General features: G+C 42.6%; 1 protein-coding gene across 3 annotated transcripts in view; it reads right to left on the bottom strand.

Annotated features, from left to right (window-relative positions):
• FKBP5 (FKBP prolyl isomerase 5) overlaps positions 1 to 20,136 on the bottom strand; it is a 55,728-nt gene that overhangs the window by 20,320 nt on the left and 15,272 nt on the right. For 2 of the 3 annotated variants that reach the window (XM_045013512.1, XM_045013511.1), the window contains exons 2-6: positions 17,664 to 17,808; positions 5,997 to 6,125; positions 4,488 to 4,632; positions 2,710 to 2,852; positions 1,112 to 1,226 (exon numbers count right to left, since the gene is read on the bottom strand). In XM_045013512.1, the coding sequence (XP_044869447.1) occupies positions 1,112 to 1,226; positions 2,710 to 2,852; positions 4,488 to 4,632; positions 5,997 to 6,101 (508 nt within the window). In that variant the 5' untranslated portion in view covers positions 6,102 to 6,125; positions 17,664 to 17,808. The remainder of the gene's footprint in view (positions 1 to 1,111; positions 1,227 to 2,709; positions 2,853 to 4,487; positions 4,633 to 5,996; positions 6,126 to 17,663; positions 17,809 to 20,136) is intronic. The other variant, XM_045013513.1, reaches the window with a different exon arrangement.

Raw genomic sequence — 20,136 nt, 5'->3', positions numbered from 1 at the left:
AGACCCTTCTCATTAATCTGTGCCTTCCAGTTAGTAGCCATCCAAAGTTAGCAGTAGTATTCTGGTCACAGGCAGAGGGAAAGAAAAAACTTAATTGTATTATGGATGCAACCCAAACATCGTATAGGACTATGAAAATAGGAAGCTGCCTAGTTTCGGCCAAGACATGCATGCACGTAACAATTAATAAATATTGGACTCAAGTAAAAGCTATAGTAGCTAAATTGAGGCTGAGATTTTAATCACATTGACACAAGGAAATCCAGAGTTTGGATATACAAAGCAGCCTACACACTGTCCCCTACCGCATTGCAGCGCCTTTCAGGCTGCAACATGAGAACGGAAAATCTTCCCAAAATAATTAATGAATAAAGGAAGACAACAAAGGAGACAGAACTCTCATACCGTACACGCTATTTTTCTTCCAAGTTTCCACATCAAGCTAAGGAGAACTGGTTGCACAATTTAGTATTGGTTTGTTTATCAAAGCCCGAGGGGGGCCTTCGACAGAATGCAGGAGCAGGGTGACTCAGAGAGAAGAGCCGGAGTTATGCCTCAGTGGCCATTTCATCATCACCTACCTGCTGCCTTGGTTTAATGCTTTCCATTAAACTCTTATGAGCCAGTGTCTCTGGATTGGCCAAGGAAGGAAGAAATGTGTTAACATATGAAATGCTGACACTCACAGGCTGGGAGTTAACTGCCTCTTTCTTCTACTTCCTCCCGCCCACCTCCACATCCCCATCTTCACATAAAACCACACAAACCATGGCCAGTGTCCTCTACATGTATACCTTGTGTGCTACTGGACAAACGGCACACTCCGGTCTTTGAGCTAGAACATGTGCTTGAGGAACTCAATTCTAGCACAGCTGCAGGGTCTGACCTGGTCACACAGAGAGACAGTACAAAATACAGACTGGCAACCCGACGATGGATGAGCCTCCCAGCACTCCTCAGAAACAACCCCGTCAACCTGCTTCATCGTCAGAGATGGCTACACTGCTGCAAATCCTCTGGAATGCTATTACACAAGCTTCATCTCACCAACATATTTGCACTCGGCTGCTAAGGTGCGTTTAGTTACTCCTGCAGCCAAGCCGGTACTCACTTTCTACGGTGGCTCCTTCGTTTGGGTTGGAGTATCCCTCCCCTTTCCGTTTGATTCTCCGGATGATTCCTCCATCCTCAAATAAATCCTCCCCTTTGAAATCAAGAAGCTCGATCTAAAAAATAAATAAATAAAAAGGTAGCCTAAGCAACAGTTGATCCTAGATGTGGAAAACCAACCAATCCAATTCTGCTGACACATGGAAGAAACCCGTAAAAGCCAGCTCTAAGCTAGGTAACAGGTCCAATGTATTAAAAACTGGAACATGCGTAATACCTGAAAAGCAGCACAAAGAAAGAATAAAACTAGAGTTTACTAATCCTGTAAGGGTGTAATTCAAACAGTGATGTGGGATTCTATGAAAACTGCCCTAAAAGGCACAGACCATAAGAATGTAAGAACGGCCACACTGGGTCAGACCAATGGTCCATCTATCCCAATATTCTGTCTTCTGACAGTGCCAATGCCAGATGCTTCGAGGGAATGAACAGAACATGGCAATTATCAAGTGATCCATCCCATCATCCAGTCCCAGCTGCTGGCAGTTAGAGGTTTAGGGATACCCAGAGCATGGGATTGCATCCCTGAGCATCTTGGCTAACAGTCATTGATGGACCTGTCCTCTATGGCTAATCTAATTTTTTTTTTGGATCCAGTTATATTTCTGGCCTTCACAACATCCCCTGGCAAAGAGTTCCACAGGCTGACTATGCACTGTGTGAAGAAGTATTTCACTATGTTTGTTTTAAACCTGCTGCCTATTAATTTAATTGGGTGACCACTGGCTCTTGCATTCTGTACAGGGCTAAATAATACTTCCCTATTCACTTTCTTGACACCATTCATGAGTTTATGGGTCTCTATCACATCTCCCCCTCTTAGTCATCTCTTTTCTAAGCAAAACAGTTCCAGTCTTTTTAATCTCTCCTCACATGGAAGCTGTTCCCTTCCCCTAATCGTTTCTGTCGCCCTTCTCGGTCCCTGTTGACCAGACATAGCACCACTAAGAAAGAGGCCATTAAGCCTGTTGACAATGAAAACAGGCACACTGAGGCCAATGGCTCTCCAAGGCAATCAATTGCAGCCAGAGCTGGGACAATCTGTGCCTTAATTAACTAAAGATGCTTTACTTCTGTTGGGTTTTACAAGGTTTTGCCAAATGAACACATACACACTGTGCTCAGTTTGGCTGACCAACAGCTGCTCCATGCCAACTCTCATGTTGATTTAGCTCACTGGCATTAATGGATTTTTATGACATGAAAACATTTTTGACCTGCCCTCCCCCTATTTTATAGATGTGTGTATACACACACACACAGAGCAGAGAATTAACAGAATCTGTGTCCTATTTGTGTCACTGTTTTCCATATGCTTCCAAGTTAAGACTTCTTTTCTGGGCTTGGTAGCTTCAGATCCTGTTTGGGCACTGCTTCTCCAGTTTAGACATACATTTCTGAGACAGCATGGGCATGAATTGCTGAAGGTGGGGGAAAAAAAGAAAACAATTCAAGAAGCCAACTGCTTTGTTGAATTGTTTTTTAACAGCATGCCCCAAGGGAGGGAGTTTCCATACCAACACTCTTACACATACTTGCCTCGAAAAAGAGGGTTGCATTGGAAGGGATTTTCGGGATGCTGCCGGCAGAGCCATACGCATATTCTGGTTTACACAGCAAGTGGCAGATCTCCCCTTTCTTCATGGTGGCAACCCCAATGTCCCATGCCTTGATTACCTGGCCTAAGAGAAGGACATGCTTCAATACGAGAGAATGATTTATAACACAAACTTGCCAAAAACAAGTTTTAGACACAGTCCATTTTCTAGTTTCAAATGCTGCGCTATATCTGGGCATGTATGGTCTTTACTTGTGGTCATGAAACCAATACAATAAGAGTCACAACAGCTACACAACTCAACTACTACAAGGAATCCATCAGATCCACCTGTCATCATTATCTAGGGACACTCTGAAGCGTACGTCGGAAAGTAGAGCAGGGAAATTTGCTGCCGTCCCCTCCACATTAGTAGAGAACTTCACCCCAACAAGGAGAGGCTGCATAGCACTGTGTTATTTAGGTGCTAGAATAGGGCTGTGGAGGGGATATGCGCAGAGTGGCTAAAAAGGGGTGTGTTGACACCCCCTGGGAAGAGAGGGCAGCTCCTCCACAAGCTTGCATGAAAGGCCCTACAGCAGAGTTCTAGGAGGGAAGGACTATTGCACTGAGCTATTCTTCTGGCTTAATACCCCAAATTCTATAGACAGAGTTACATAAACTTGACAATCCATGAGTCTGGTCCACGTTCTCCAGTCCACTTTCTACAGAAGGATTTTGGAGCTGTAAGCCATTACAGGAGCAAATGTTTCCATTCTGTAAGCTTAAAGAGCCGTGAAGGGGAATGCAATTTTAGTATAGAGAGGCCTTTAGTAAATGGTGGTCCTTCATTTAAAAAAAATAATTAAAAGCCATGTGCTCCAAAACAATTCCTTTTTGTTCTCAACCTGCCACGTAGCAAACAGAGTAGAATTTCATTTATCTAAGCGTAACTCCATTTGTTGCTCATGAAGGGGTACCAGGAAGGCCAAAACCAAACTGCCTGGAAGATCTGCTGATACCTCATAAGAGCTTTGAAAAGCAAGCATTCTAATTAGAAATCACTCCTTTATATTTTTAATTCGCTATAGCTCCACTCTCCCCACTCCCTGCATTTATGTTACTAGTGAGATCTGCCTGACAACAGGAACTTTAAAACTTCATGAGAGTTCTTCAGTCATTATTCAAGCTGGGGGGATATAAAGGTTACCACTGGCTGCAAAAGATACAAATAGGCAGGTATTCAGTTCAAATCCTGTCACACTCAACGTGAAGCACACTTAAAAAACCCATTTTGCAAGCGGCTATAACTATGTGGACAGCAGGAATGGGTAAAGCAGCATACAAAATTAGAGGGAAAGGAAATATCTATTTCCTCTGTGATCTGATTTTGAGCACTTACAGACAGGTTCTCAGGGGTGCTGAGCGCAAGCATCAACCATTGACTTAATGTAAACTGCTGGATATTAGACACCTACTGTCAGATTTCCAGAGGCACTCAAAATCAGGAAACATTTGAAAATTTGGGCCTAATAAAATATGATCTCAACACCCCAGGGGTCCTGAACAGACACCACAAAGTGACTGAATCACCCAGAGCCACATTTACTCAGCGACAGAACCAGGATTACAACCTAAAATTTCCTTATTCCCAGTCTTGTGTTCATTCCACTTAATCATGCGCTCTCTCTAACAACAAAATTATGTATCAACAAACTGACATTATCCAGAGAAAATGCACTTTGGAGCCCTGAGACTGCATTTCCATTTCACTCCTTACCTTTTCCCAGACTGAAAATAAATGGCTCATTCCTATCACGGCTGGAATCAAATTTTTTTCCATTGGCCAGCTTTCCTTTATAGTGGACGTAAACCTTGTCTCCAATCATAGGGGACTTATCCTCATGACCTGGCCTCTTCACGATCTAGGAGAGAGAAGGACAACTAGGATGAAGATGGTAGGAGTCCATTTCAACAAACAGGCAGGCTTCAGTTGACTGAGTCCAACGGTTCTTCTACTTCACGCAAGTGTCTTGGTTCTAGACACAACTGTGCAGCTAAGTGTTGCTAGCACAGCTCCTCTCTCCAACAACTCCAAACTCCCATAACATAAAGCATATTTTTAATAAGGTGGTGCTGGCGCACACCAACCTCAGCCTAGCTGTGGTTCCAAAAATGCAATAAAACACCCACCACACAGTTCCTTGCGCAGTCGCAATCCCAGAGAACAAGCTCCACAAGTGTTGCATACCAGCCAGCAGGTCCATAGTTGGTAGCACAGCAACACGGTCTTGTTTTTAAGTTTAAGTAGTACCACTGACACAGTGTTTAAGTAAAATTGCTGAACTTTCCCAGGTATTTTTTTTAATGCCACGTTTGAACCCAAAGCATGTTTTTATAGCCGTTTCCATGGAGATCTAGGGATGCTGATTCAGCCTCCCAATGGCCATGGCTATTCAAGCTATCTTCTGCCATAACCACATCTCTAGATCAACCCTGTCTTCCAACTCACGATGGCAGAAATCTAAAGAGGTAATGATTTAAGTAGCCTTTTTTATTAATTTGTCCCCTCAAAATAAAAAAATCAATAAATAGCATTAGTTGTTTCCATCACATATATGGAGATTTTTACAGGCCTCAATAGAGAGAGCTGTAGAGGCTTTACAATTATACAGGGATGTGTTTAAGTATCATATTTAGAAATCTAGTTAGTAAAATAATATTTACTTGCTGCCAATGTAATGCCACATCTATAGGGGTAAAATCATTCCATTCACTTTTGGTCAAAATTCTTTTATGCTACTGTTTGGAGCAGGTAGTTCTTAAGCTAAAAGGAGCAGGGAGTGTGCGCAGAGGAGATACTACTGGGGAAATAGTTATATTCCACCGATAGGATGAAGCACTCGAAAATATACAGTGGAACAATTCTGAATTTGCCTCCGGTAGGAAAAGGGGAAATTAGATCTAGGGAAAAGCCTATGAGTACTGCATGGATGTACTACTAAAGATCTGATTAGACATACACTAGCAGTGAAATTCACAGCGAAGGCTGATATCTGTACTGCAGTTGTGGTGTCCATGCCATTTAAGTCTTCCTATTTTTGTAAAGGGAATTGGACAACGAAATCCCCTAGACAACTTTGAAAAGCTCAGCTTTATTGTGCTAGAAGCTGTAAGACAACCCATGTCACTAACATTCAGATAGTTAACAGATGTGTACGTGCTCTAGATTCACTGAAGTAGGAGAGTAGCTATTGAAATGTGCCATTAGCTTTGGCAATGACCTCACCTTCAGAACCCCTCGATCTTGATTCGGTGTGATGTCCTCTCCTTGTTCAGCAAGAGCTGCTGTCTGGACCTCTCCTTCATTCTTTGTGGCCTCGTCAGTTGTCATTGTCTTCTTTCATAAGCACAGACGCTGTCAAAACACACACAATACACCATGCTCAGTGGCAATTTGTATTTTCAGAGGTCTACGCTCCTCTAAGGTGTCCAGTGCTAGAGCACAAGCCCAGAGGGGTATGAAACATTTTAGAAAAGTGACAGAGGAAACTTAACTACAAAGTTCTCCCATTTGACCTTTGCAGGAAAGAAAATCTATTAGCATAAAACTGATCTACATATACAAAGTGGAACATCCCTTTCTATGGAGGACACGAACCACAAATTGTTAAAGAGAAAATTCGTAAAACACAGAATCTACCTTGTATACACAAACAGGACTAGACCAATCTGATCTCCCATTGCACTGTTAGTGACTGGGTGTGACGTTATTGATATAAATGGGGACCATATAGAACATGGGTTGCAACCAAGGTCCTGTAGTGGCACCAAATCCTAAGTAAAGGGGGTCATATAAGGTGTCTAAGACCAGGTTCTGGGTTGCTGATTATAATTATGCTGTCTATATGTCTGTATCATTTTTAGTTGAAGTTATGAATGTTGGCTCTATGCTGTCTGTATTTCAAGTTTGTGCTGTGCTTCTGGGGGAAGCCTCCCAGACAAGCTGGTGTTAGCTCTGCCTAGCCTGTTTGATGGCCCATTAAGGACCATTAAGGACACAATGGACCCATGGAGAGAAGGCAGACACGCCTTGTGACTCAGCAAAGTATGCAGGGACTGGCCCATGTGACTCCAGGCTCCATCTTGCTGTAAATTTCCACAGTGAAGACAAAGAGATTCTTACACCTGGAAAGGCCTATATAAGGCTGATGCTTCATCTCCATCTTGTCTTCAATCCTGCTTCTGACCTCTGGAGGGATTTTGCTACAAGCTGAAGCTCGGCACAAAGGACTGACTGACCCATCCCAGCGGGGGTGTATTCCAGAGACTCAATTTGAACCTGCAGTTTACTCCATCTCTGCTGCAAGCCTGAACTAAGAACTTTACCATTACTGTATGTAATTGATAGGACGAGTGCACTGGTGGTGATGCTGGGAGACTGGAGTGTCTAAGGAAATTGCTTGTGTGACTTGTGGTTAGCCAGTGGGGTGAGACCAAAGTCCTTTTTGTCTGGCTGGTTTGGTTTGCCTTAGAGGTGGAAAAACCCCAGCCTAGGGCTGTGACTGCCCAGTTTAAGCAATTGGTCCTGATTTGGCACTCTCAGTTGGGTCCCGCCAGAATCGCTCCGTCACAGTGGCGTAGTCGTGCTTGGATCCACAGAACCAGGTCAATTAAGTTTTGGGTCAGAACCCCACGCTATCCAAATTTTAACTTTGGGATTGAGAGTTTGGTTGGTTAAAGATCAGTGACCATGAGACAGAGAGCATCAGGAAAAGCAAGGAAACTGCAAGCCTTGAGAGACAGCCTGCAGTTTGATTATGAGCAAGAACTGGCAGAAATTCGAATGGAGAAAGAGGCTGATGAGAGAAAGAAAGAAGTTGCTAAGAGAGAAGAAAAAGCTCGTAAGAGGCGTCTGGAGCTGCTGGCTGCTGAGGAGAAAACTCGACAGATGCAACAGGAGACAGCTAGACTCCAAATCCAAGTCAAAAAAGCAATGGAAGAACAGCAGAGACTGTATCCTCTTGAAAGTCCAGTTTGTAACAATGTTGGTATGTTGTATAACTCTGAGCAGTTGTCTGGGGGTAACCAAATGTACCCCAACAATGCCACCTTTTATGTCAATGCTGTTACTGTGTGTTCAGTAGGGGGTGGCCCCATAAATTGTGCCAGTGCTATGGATGGGAATGGTAATGGAAAATTCATAGAGTGTGTAGAAGTCAATGGTAAAAGCTGTTTAGGGCAAATTATGGCTTCTAACATCACTCTTGTTAGAGCAGATCTGGTCAAAGAGGAAGATTATTTACCAAATCAGAGTGTGAATGTTGTAATCCTCTGTGAGTTTACTGTCCGTGTGCCTTTAGCCAGAATCCACCTTGAGTGGAATGGGGCTCAGCATGAGGTGATAGCTGGCGTCAGGAAGTTATTGCCTAAAGATCTTTTAATTGGGGAAAATGTTAAAGCTTTGTTCAATCCAGGTAGCCAGTCACAGGAGAGGAATAATCTTAAACCTGTGTCTATTGTGAGCAATAATTTGCCTGAGGTGGGTTGCTCCAAAGGTTTGTCTGTGCAAAAAAGCAGTGTGTCTGGAAATGAAGTTTCTGAATGTCTGTCTAATGTCTCAGAAGTTAATCTGGAGTTAGATCAAGAGCAGAAAGATCTCATTGGGGAGGAAAATGTTTCTCAGGAGCAGATTAAAGTAGATGGTCAGGTTAAAGCCCTAACTAAGGAAGGAGAGGGTAAATTTGTAATGGGTAATGGATTGGTGGCTAGTGCAGCTTGTAGAAGTAAACCTGAAATGGGTAACTGTGATTTGCTAAAAGTAGCTCAGTGTAGTGAAAAGAGCAGCAGCTTATCTGTTGGGAGTGGCAATGTGCCTGGTAGGGAAAGTTTGGAGGAGCCTAGGCAGCCTTGTGAGCTGATGGCTTTGTCTAATCAGCAGTTTGGGAAGGGAGGGATAGTGGAAGATGAGTGTCCATATCCCTTACCTGTTTCCTGTGTGGAGAAATGTGACAGTGGAGGGAATGTGCCTGTCTCTGTCAGGAGTATTGACTTGCCTATGAAGGAAGCTACCCCAGTCTCCAAGCAGTTGTCTGTGAACAGCCCTGTGTGCTGGGACGAGGGAAATGAAATCCCAAGCTGTGTGTCTGGTGAAGGAGAATGTGTCTCCGGCTCTTCTGTGTCTGTGGAGCAGACAGAAGGGGCCTTTCAGCCTGTGATGGTTGAGGGTGATTCAGTTGTCTCGAAGTTGGTTGTAAATACAGCTAAAGCCCAGGAAGGGAATGGTCCTGAGTTTGTGTCTGCTGGGGAAAATGGCACTGTGACTAGGTTGCATCCAGTTAGTGTCTTAGCAAAATCCCAGAGAACAGACAATTCTGGTGCTTGTAGTTTGCCAGTTGCTAATGTGTGGTTGGAAAAGGGTGTAGCAACTCTGTCTGATCAGGGTGATACCCTAGCCAGGGCACAAGGAGAGCATGAAGGTGATTTAATGGTGTTACTTACTGACAGTTTGACAACTTGTAGCAAGAAGGAAAAGATTCCTGAACTTGTTCATGGCCAAGGGAAGGAGACTGCTTCTGACCTGTTATCTAGAAAGTCTGTAGGTGTGCCTAAAAGGGGATTGTGTAGAAATCCGCCTGTGGGGCCTGAAGTGAGTCTAAGTGTAGGTGAGACCCAGAAAGCGGCTGTGGTTGCTCAGGGAAGTGTTCCTGTAAAGCAAGCCCTAGGTGGAGAGGGGAAGGAATTTCTGTGAGGGGTGAATTGCTGCTTAGAGAAGCTCCTAGGGAAAGGAATCCTCATGGTAGCCTGTGCAAGCAGTTTACTGCAACTGAAGGGTGTAAAAGTGATTTAATCAGGGAAGTTTCAGTTCCTAACAGCCAGAAATTTTCTGTTGTGAATGGATCCACTGACTTTCCTTTTGAAAGATCCAGTGTGGGCAGCTTTGAAAAGGTCTCAGGTGGAGTAGAAGCTGTTAAGGAAGTTGAGCAGCCCTATAACCACCTGGCTGTGTGTAGCCAGCTTGTTGGGGAGACAATGCTGTTGGGACAGGAATGTCTCCATGCTGAATCGGTAAGTGAGCAGTCTGTGCTTCAGGATCTGAGGACAGATTCAGTTACTGGTTTTTCAAAGCAGAACAGTTTTATGGCTGAATGCTTGAGGAGGCAGGGGAGAGCAAGCCAGCTCTCACCCTCAGACTCTTTGGATTTGTGTGGTATCTCTGTTAGACAAAGTCCAGCCGTGGAATCCATAGCAGCTAAGAAGTTAAAAGCTAGTGTCTGTGTTGATGCGAATTACTTGGCTGGCAGGGAGAAGAAAGACTTGCTAATAGCTGTTAGCACAGAGGGCCCACCCCATCAGGCAGTGATCTCTGTTAAGCAAGAGAAATCAGGGTTTAATCCTAAAGGACAAGAAGGAAAGAGAAGACTGAATTTTGCAAAGGGAACTCACAGGTTAACCCTAAAAGGCCCAAACTCCAATGGTATTGAGCCAAGGATGTGGCATGACAAACATGTTTGTAGATGGACACTTGCAATCAATTTGTTGTTATTGCTAATGCTAACTGTAACAATGTATAATGTGCCTAATCTTTTGGAAAATCCCTTGAACATGTTGAAAGGAATACATGAAAACCCACTTTATGTTAAAGGGCCTTGCTATACAGATGTTTCACAGTTAATGCCTGTAAACAGTGTTGGAACTTTTCACAGGGGAAAATACATTCCAGACCTGATGTGCTGTATGAAAGGGGAAACGGAGGCACACTACCATATTGCGTTCATGGCTAAATGCCGAAAGTCCTGTACTATGAACAACATCAATATCTACATTGGTTTAATGTTAATTGGGTTCAAAACATTGGCCAAAGCTGGTATGGATAAAGTAGCTGTTTTCTTTAGCTCTTGGCAAGATCACCTGAAACATACAGGAACCATGCTGCAAAAGCTAACCAAGTTATACCTTAAGTTTGTAAAAAGATTCATTCATGTTATTGAACATGACTTTGATAAACCATTTCGGTTATACACTGGTACGGCCTCTAGCCCAACACTAGCTGTAGTGAGACAGACCCAAGGAAAGGGGGCTCTTGGGATGCAGTCAGCGATGTTTTGTCATCCCTTCCTGCATCAATTTTGCGTTGGGGGTGTGACGTTATTGATATAAATGGGGACCATATAGAACATGGGTTGCAACCAAGGTCCTGTAGTGGCACCAAATCCTAAGTAAAGGGGGTCATATAAGGTGTCTAAGACCAGGTTCTGGGTTGCTGATTATAATTATGCTGTCTATATGTCTGTATCATTTTTAGTTGAAGTTATGAATGTTGGCTCTATGCTGTCTGTATTTCAAGTTTGTGCTGTGCTTCTGGGGGAAGCCTCCCAGACAAGCTGGTGTTAGCTCTGCCTAGCCTGTTTGATGGCCCATTAAGGACCATTAAGGACACAATGGACCCATGGAGAGAAGGCAGACACGCCTTGTGACTCAGCAAAGTATGCAGGGACTGGCCCATGTGACTCCAGGCTCCATCTTGCTGTAAATTTCCACAGTGAAGACAAAGAGATTCTTACACCTGGAAAGGCCTATATAAGGCTGATGCTTCATCTCCATCTTGTCTTCAATCCTGCTTCTGACCTCTGGAGGGATTTTGCTACAAACTGAAGCTCTACACAAGGGACTGAATGACCCATCCCAGCGGGGGATGTTCCAGAGACTCAATTTGAACCTGCAGTTTACTCCATCTCTGCTGCAAGCCTAAACTAAGAACTTTGCCATTACTGTATGTAATTGATTCCATTTAACCAATTCTACCTCTCATCTCTACCTTTTTCCCTTTGTAAATAAACCTTTAGATTTTAGATTCTAAAGGATTGGCAACAGCGTGATTTGTGGGTAAGATCTGATGTGTATATTGACCTGGGTCTGGGGCTTGGTCCTTTGGGATCGAGGGAACCTTTTTCTTTTATTGGGGTGTTGGTTTTCATAACCATTCATCCCCAGGACGAGTGCACTGGTGGTGATGCTGGGAGACTGGAGTGTCTAAGGAAATTGCTTGTGTAGAGGTGGAAAAACCCCAGCCTAGGGCTGTGACTGCCCAGTTTAAGCAATTGGTCCTGATTTGGCACTCTCAGTTGGGTCCCGCCAGAATCGCTCCGTCACACTGGGAACAACTTTTTTTTAAAACAGTCAATGAAAGCCAGATTTCTCCATGCAAGGCTTCCTCTGAATAGCCAATATGACTTCATCACCACTGCAGTCTACATAGTAGGATTCCAGGAGTGTCACTCGGAAGCCTAAAATGAGTCAGTCTGAAGTAATGAAACAGCTACAAGCATGGTGGAGAGCTCTTTTTGTTTAGAATATCACCAGGTTCAATCATCAGTAGGGCTGGTGGGCTGTTCCCGTCCAATTTAAGTTTGCAGCCATTTTTGGCTTTTAATAAATACAAGTTACGCCTGTGTGACAAGCATGGGTTTTCAGCTACTAACAGTCTTGTTAATTCTTTGAGGATCTGTTTAGCAATACACAATCACTCAGTTACATGGAGTCACGGAGAGGTGTAAAGTTATCCTGGTTTCACATCCTTATGTTCTGTCATTGTCAATCAATCACTGCCATGTTTTGAGGCAACAGTATGACATCACAAATCAGCGTATCATGCCATGGAACGCCCTCAGATGAGTCTTGTCAATGGCCCTGGAAGGTTTAACACCAGGGACCCACAGCAAGAGCATGCTAGATAATCAACTGTTATGATGGGACAAAAAGTCAAAGACGGTCTCAGGCAGATGAACTCCAGATAATTCTGGGTTTGAAAGATTCCCACCGACGTGCTGAAATGGAACCCAAGCAGAGCAGAAAACCAAGACAGAGACCTGAGCACCAGATCTGTGCGCCCCAAGTGTCCCATTCCGGTTAGCTAACAGACAGCTGTGTTCTGCATCCCTAGATTGCAAGAGTAGCACATTACAGTAGAAGCTTAGCGGAGAGGTGACAAAGGCATGGATGACAGTCTCAGCCTCCTGACCAACCGTAACAGACAGGCACAAGCGCTACCCCCATCAGAGATACACTAGCCATTTCTTCCGGGATCTTAGAGAGGAACCCATTTTAGAAAAACATACAAAAAGTTCAGCTTGGACCAGCCCAGTGTCCTCGTGACCACAAAGCTTCCAAACACAAGGTGATCAGCACGTGTGTTAAGTTTAGTGATAAAGATGCCAAGTAACATAGAAAACTCCTTCATTCCCTAAAAGGTAGACATTTCTGTTTACAAGGTATGGAAAACCATACATGTGCAAACTCCCCCTCATCCATCAACCAAATAAGCCTGATCACTGAGGAGCTGTTTCAGGGCCCACAAGCTGAGAAAGTTATTTAGAACACTAACCTTTTTGTGCATTGTACTGCAAATTACTTTAGGCCCACAGTACATGTCAACCGTTTCCCATAGAGGATTATTTACTGTGTCTTTGGAAAATCAAAACCAAAAGCTATTTTTAAAAGCAGCAGCCCCACCCCAGATTCCTTTTTGTTTCTTCTTGCCCACCCTTCTGGTCCATCTCATTTTTTGAAAAAAAATTTAGATCTATATCCAAAATATGCTCAGCACTGTACAGACGTGCCGGGAAGTATAGTTCCTGCTCCAGTGAGCTGACATCCTGAAATCTCTGCATGCTTGTTGCCTTTTAAGACCCACTGCTCCCCCTTTTTGTCCTGTCAATGTCTTTCCTTGTTCCCTGTGTTGCTGACACACGCAGTAAAACAAGTCTCAAGACACTTGGTATTTTTATTTAAGCTCAAATTCCTGGAATCCTCTGCTTACATAAAAAGCTCAGCTTTTTTTTAGAATAGGTTTAACCCACACGGCTGCAGAGGAAAGCTTGACAACATGACCTAAGTGTGCCCTTGGGTACATATGCACTGCACCTGGGAGGAGTGATTCCCAACACATGTCGACAGGTGGTGGACACTCCATCCTTAGAGGTTTTTAAGGCCCGGCATGACAAAGCCCTGGCTGGGATGATTTAGTTGGGGATTGGTCCTGCTGTGAGCAGGGGGTCGGACTAGATGACCTCCTGAGGTCTCTTCCAACCCTGATATTCTATGATTCTATGGCAGAGTCACACTAGCTTAGCTTGAGCTAGTGTGCTGAAATAGCAGTATCGATGCTACAGAATGGGTGGCAGCTTGGGCTAGCCACCCACACTTGGACGTAGGGGGTTGGGCAGGCTTGGTCTCAGATGGCTAGCCGGAGGCATTGTCCAGAACACAACGGCCACACTGGTATTTTCAGTGTGCTAGGTCAAGCTAAGCTAGTGCAAGTCTGAGTACCTGGGCTGGGAAATCACATCCCCAGCTGTGCAGAGACAGGTTCAAAAGCCAAAAGTCAAATAAAAAGAACCCCATGTTTTTTGTTTTGGTTTCAAAACCCATGATTTGTTAAGCCAATCGCACAATTGCGGGGGTACTGACTCATGATTTTTGTACACTGAGGGCTGGCAATATTGCCTTCCTTCCCCTCAATCATCTCACCACATGTTATTCTTTTTGCCCTATTCCTCTTCCCACTTCCACCTCCTTCATTTGGCTCTTCCATGTTCCTCCGCTTTCCACTGCTCACGGACTACAGGCCTCAGAGAGAGACTAAAGTAAGTTTGTCTTTTAAACACATAGCTCAGATGGGGAGAGCAGAGAAGAGATGCACAGGGCCCAATGCACCTGGTAAGCTGGATTTCCTGTTGGAGTGCTAGGCCCATTGCTGCAAACAATTCTTGTTTATAAAGATATATGACATGGCCATTACCTGAGAAAACACACTACTCGGGGTGGGGAGGGTAGAGGGGGAGGAGTGTTCAAAAATCATGAATCAGGCCCTGCCAAAATTATTATATATCATAAGCGTTTTTTAACATCGTAAGTGTGGGGCTCTTTATTAGCCTTTAGGGTGTATTTGAAGGTTTTTTTCATGGCTCTCACTGTGACAAAAAAGGGCTAAAATCTTGCCCTTGTTGAAGAAAGAAAGATGAGATTCTCACACATGTGCAGAACCCCATGGGCTGGAGCTTTAAGAAAAACACCAAGTCTCGCAAGCTGCATGAGACAGTAATGACAGTGAGTTGGCAACAAGGTCAGAAGGATGGAGGATAGAATTTGTGTAATTACAGACAGCCCTGCGACAACACCAGGCTCTTCTGGACTCACTGCGCAACTGGCTGAGGCTTTGACAATAAGGCAATTTTCTCCATCAAGGACACATGTTTTACAATACCCCCCAATGAGAAAGGAATTGCCTGACATTTTAAAAATATTTCCTGGCAATTTCCTTAAAATCATTTTTCTATTTTGGTAGCTGCACTGCTGTGCAATGCGTAATCAAGGAAACGCATGACGTAGAACTAAAAAGCAATTGTGTTTAGACATAAAACAGATCTATTAAACTAGTTACAATTGTGAAACTTTCCCACTGCCTTTGGGGTTGAGGCTAATAGAAACCAGTGGGAGAAATCATTCATTCAGGGATTTATAAACAGAAAATGGATTTTTCCGAGTTTAAGTAGAGAAATCATTTAGTAAGGACACATCCACCTTTAAAGGTGAACATGACTTTGAACTCATGCTAACGGGAAACTGACTAGAGACAGTGTTGTTAAATACATGAGATAAACAAACAGAAAAGTAAAAAACATGTTGTGTTTAGTTAATTTCCCGTTACCTGTGGGTTTCGCAGGCTGCAACAGGGGAAAAGAAAAATAACAACCTTTAAATGTCCTAAAGCCAGAAACCTCAGCAGAGGGACTTAGTGGCAGATATAACTGCAAAATTATCTACATTTTTTTAAAAACGGATTGCATTTTAGATTGACGGTGTTCCTTGAGAGCTCTCTTTCCCAGTGATATTCATCTTTATACTATGTATTTTTTAAAATTATAAACATTTTGTGCACTATACACTCAAAGAAGCAGTTAGGGCAAAGCCACTCCTGTATATCTCATTTTTTGTTTTAATTGAGAAGGATTTTTTTTTTCCCTTGGGACATCCACCCTAAGGTTTATTCGGTATTTAAGAGCTCAGCTATAGCTATAGATATTAATCCAAACAACAACAAAAAAGCTACCAAACAAACCCTACTGCACCCCAAAAAAGGGGTACTTACCCCAGCCAACAAGCAGGTAGCCTTTTTCTCTCTCCACACAGCTACTATAAACACTTCTACCGCACTCACGTCCAAGGATCTCAAAAGGTCTCTACAAATATTCCAAAGCCTCAGAACTCCCCAAAGCCTCAGAACTCCCCAAAGCAGCAGTTACACATTGTCCTGTTTTATTGGTGTGGACGATGAGGTACAGAAAGATTTACGAGACTTGCCAAACGTTACACAAGTGAGCCAACGGCAGAGCCAGGAACAGAAACCCAAAGTCCCAACTCGCAGTTCTGCGCTCTAAACTACTGGACAATTTTTCCACGTGCCCACAAGTTACTGCTGTGTTCTCCCACAGTTCCAACAAGCACCTATCACAACAGAATAAGCACTTCCTTATTGCCTACATAATGCCAATGTTCAGGCAGTTCCCATCACCAAAACCAATTAAACCAGGGGCAGAAGAATCTTAAAGGAGATCATTTACTAAATCAATCCTGAATACCAACTTCTACAACCAGGCCAGCCTAATCTCAAGAATGATCAACTGTCTAGTGCAGAAACCATGGCCAAAGGACTGCAGCAGTTGCTGACTGTCTGCCGAGAACTGGTTGGTCAATAGATGCTGGCTCTCTTTATTTCCAGTTGCTCAATCACATTAAGAGACTATTAAAAACACATTCAGTACATCCTTAGTATAACTTTTTTATGTAAGCAATTACTGTCGTCACCACAAGGATGTTACACAATTGTGAATGGGAGGGGAGGTGGTCTGCGTCACAGCAAGCGAAAGGGAAGGTGTTCACAAGATTCTCTATTAAAACGTGGCCCATGTTATGAGAGAGCCTGAGAACCCTTATCTAGTGAAATTGCCTTTAGCTATAAAAGAGGATGTGCTTTGGTCAGGCTTATCTGCAATTTATAGCAGCCCTTCCAGAGACACAAACGTAGCCAGTCTAGCTGGCTACGATCCACGTTTTCCATTAATTTGAAACAAGCAATGGTAGAAAAATCTGCCACTCACTGAGCATTTAACTAAGTCTTCTGGCAGAGAGAAACAGACTCTTGCAAACAGTCTTGTAAATGGGCTTTTAGATGTCAAAGCCTGACATTTTTCTTTGTGGGACCACGTGTATTCTGGCCAAAAGAAGGGAATTAATTATCTAAGACAAAAGGAACTGGCATTTCTGACAGACTCACATCCTAACCAGGTCCTGTTCTACCACCACTTTGACTATACAGGACTAGGATATCATTAGGTTTAATGTCAGACTGTCAAAAAGTATTCCCGGAGGGTCCTAAAAATTAAAGCCAAGTGGAAAGATAAATTACTTGGCAGCTTCTAGATGGTCTGTACATCTAGATGTTATGCTACTTGATGTACCACACATCCTGATATGCCATTAATTTAATGTTGATGGGGGGGGGGAGCGGGAGACACAACAGGTGCAAAGGAAGGGATAATCAAATTACATCAGTGTAGATATCTCCCTCCTGAATAGGCACCGATCCACTGAAGTGCATACCTATTAAGCAATCACTTATGCACTTTCACTTTAAGCACATATTTAAGGACCACTGAAGTCATGGAAACTCATGCACACGTTCAAAGTCAAGCATATTCTCAATTGGAGAACAGAAGTTTAGATGTCATGTGATATAGCGATGGGTTTCATTCCCTGCTCTATCTAGCGACAATAGTAAAGGGTTGTTTTATTTAATATGGGGCAGTATTGCAGAATCTGATACCTTTAATTCTGAAACACTGCCTAAGATAGAGGAACACAAACACGCGGAAAAAAACCCCACATTCTAACTTACTGTTTTTAAATGGGTGAGACCAAAAGTTTTGATTCAGTTTTTAACCGCCAGATCCTATTGTGTGTCTTTCTCTTGCACTCTTCTCTTCTCCTGCTCCATGGCCCACCAAATCATCTGGTTAACAAATTGTTTAGGAAATTGCTTCCTGTGGGGAATACAAAAAGCTGTTAACCTTTACTTTGTACAGCCATTGCAAGTGGGCACAAAGCTGCTTAGGAATTCAAGAAAAGGGGAGGGGGGTTACTTGTTTTTAGCTATTTATCATTGCAAAGATTATCTGAAAATTTAACATGGCGGCATAATCTGTAATGTAGGAGCAACTACAAACAAGTTTAAAAAAAAAAGGAAAAAAATTGAGGTCTTAACATACCCTTCAAGTGTGACTATATAAACCAAGTTAATAGAATATGAAACTGTAAGGATCTGCCTAACTGAACAAAACAAGGCTGTCCCTTCCACCCTTGAATCAACACATTGCCCCTGTACTACCATGTACTGAACGTTAAGCAGGAACACACAGTAATACCCAGTTCACAATGGGTCCAGTCAAAAAGGACCCAGTACAGACTGCAGACCTCATATTTAACTCTGCTAAATAATTGTGAATTCTGGAGTTGATCAAAAGCAGAACTTGTTTCTGCATCTTTTATTCTTGCAAATCTGTTGTTTCCCCAAACACAATCCAGCACATTAGTGTGAGCAGTGGAAAACATTGGCTTTCATTTAACATTTTCAACTCCCCAGACTGAGAATGATGGTAATCAATGCACCCAGGCAAATGAAGCATGCCACAATATGCACAGATTACAAGCCTGTGCCCATGTGCCTAGAATCCAGAATATTTAGTCACCACTATGAAATGCTTTTCTTATCCAGATTTTGAAACAGCCGTATGTACAGAAGTGAATTCCGGCTCTTGTTTTAGAAAAATGTTGTGCAATCATTACAAGCACGATAAAAAGACAATGTTCAGCTGTGAAGCAATTTTCTGGAATGTTCTCTACATCTATGTTCTGTGGTTGCAGACATATTTTTTTTTAAATTCCTCTGTACTTTGATGATTTTTCAGACTGTCTAAAGCCACTGCCAGACATGTGGCATCACATATGTTGTCACGGAAAAAAATGGCAGTCTATAAAATATAGTGGAACCTTCTTAAAGTTGAAGTTGTTTTTCTTCAAACCACCCCTCAGCTACCACCCAAGTGTTTACTATCAAGTGGAATTTTACTACAAGCCATTTGCACTACATAGGTGTTGCTAACATCCAGTGTCCAGAAAAGTATGCAAAGCAGAGAACAGGATGCAGCTGTATAATCTACCTCATGAAAACAGACAGGTATTACACATACTAGAATTTCAACAAAATAAGTACTACATCAGTCCTGATTCACACTTCCTAGAAATCAACACGCCAGACTCTTTCAAGCTCCAAATGGAAACTGGACTTTGTAAATCTCCGCTGGATGTTTGTATAAACGAAAAAGAAAGGACTTTGTGTTAAAAGAAAAAAAGGAACAAAATGTCTAGCCATAAAACCATAAATCAATCAAAAAAACATTTCACCCCAACACAATTTACTAGTTGAAATTGTCTGAAGTAATAATGATCTTCCGCTACAGGAGGGAAACTGCCAATAGACACGACAGGAATTTATGACAGCAAACAGCCAACTGCTATATAAAAATAAATTCATGGGATTCTTAATCCTAAACTATAATTTACTTAAAAAAGAATAAGTAAACAGAGGACATAGTTTTAAACCATGAACCTAACCTAAACTGTTAAGGGGGGGGGGGGGAATATCATTTGGTAGCCTTTTAAAAAATTGATTTCAGTAAGTAAGGAGTCTGTAAACCCCATGTTTATTGTATTATGAGCCATTTTATTTGTAAACCAAGTGAAAGCCACATCACATGCGCCCGCACACACACCCCCCCCAAAAAGAAAAACTATTTTAAAAACAAACAAAACAACACATGGGTATGTAGAAAACCAGCTTCTATTCAAAGCCAGGTTTAAGTTCAGAATTCCATGTGCTAAGAGGGTGTTACAAAACCTAATTCAAACGCTCATCCAAACAGATTGTAATGCTTGCCTTTACAGAATTACAAGAACAACATTTTAAGAATGCAGAGCTCCTGCAGTTTATTTCCCATAGGCTAAAGAAAAAAGTTTTATTTGCTACTTCTGTGCAGCATTATTAAACAAGGGACACCATAAACCTTAAAAAAGGGCACAATTCTGTCAAACATTTTCAACTATTACAAGTCACTGAAGATTACTATAACTCAGAAAAAAAGAGGAATATCTATATTTTTCTTCTTTGTACTCTTAGCAGTTTTGTATAGTTATTTTCACTCTTTCCTGTGCATAGACAATTTTGCTTCCAACAACAAACCATGGCCTCCAGCATGTCCTTCACACAGCAACATGGGAGACAAACACATTTTAAAAATAAAACATTTTTAAAA

Source organism: Mauremys mutica, chromosome 4, assembly GCF_020497125.1.
Source record: "Mauremys mutica isolate MM-2020 ecotype Southern chromosome 4, ASM2049712v1, whole genome shotgun sequence".
Lineage (NCBI taxonomy): Eukaryota > Metazoa > Chordata > Testudines > Geoemydidae > Mauremys > Mauremys mutica.
Note: the sequence above shows the minus strand (reverse complement) of the source record. Positions and strands in the feature narration are given on the sequence as shown.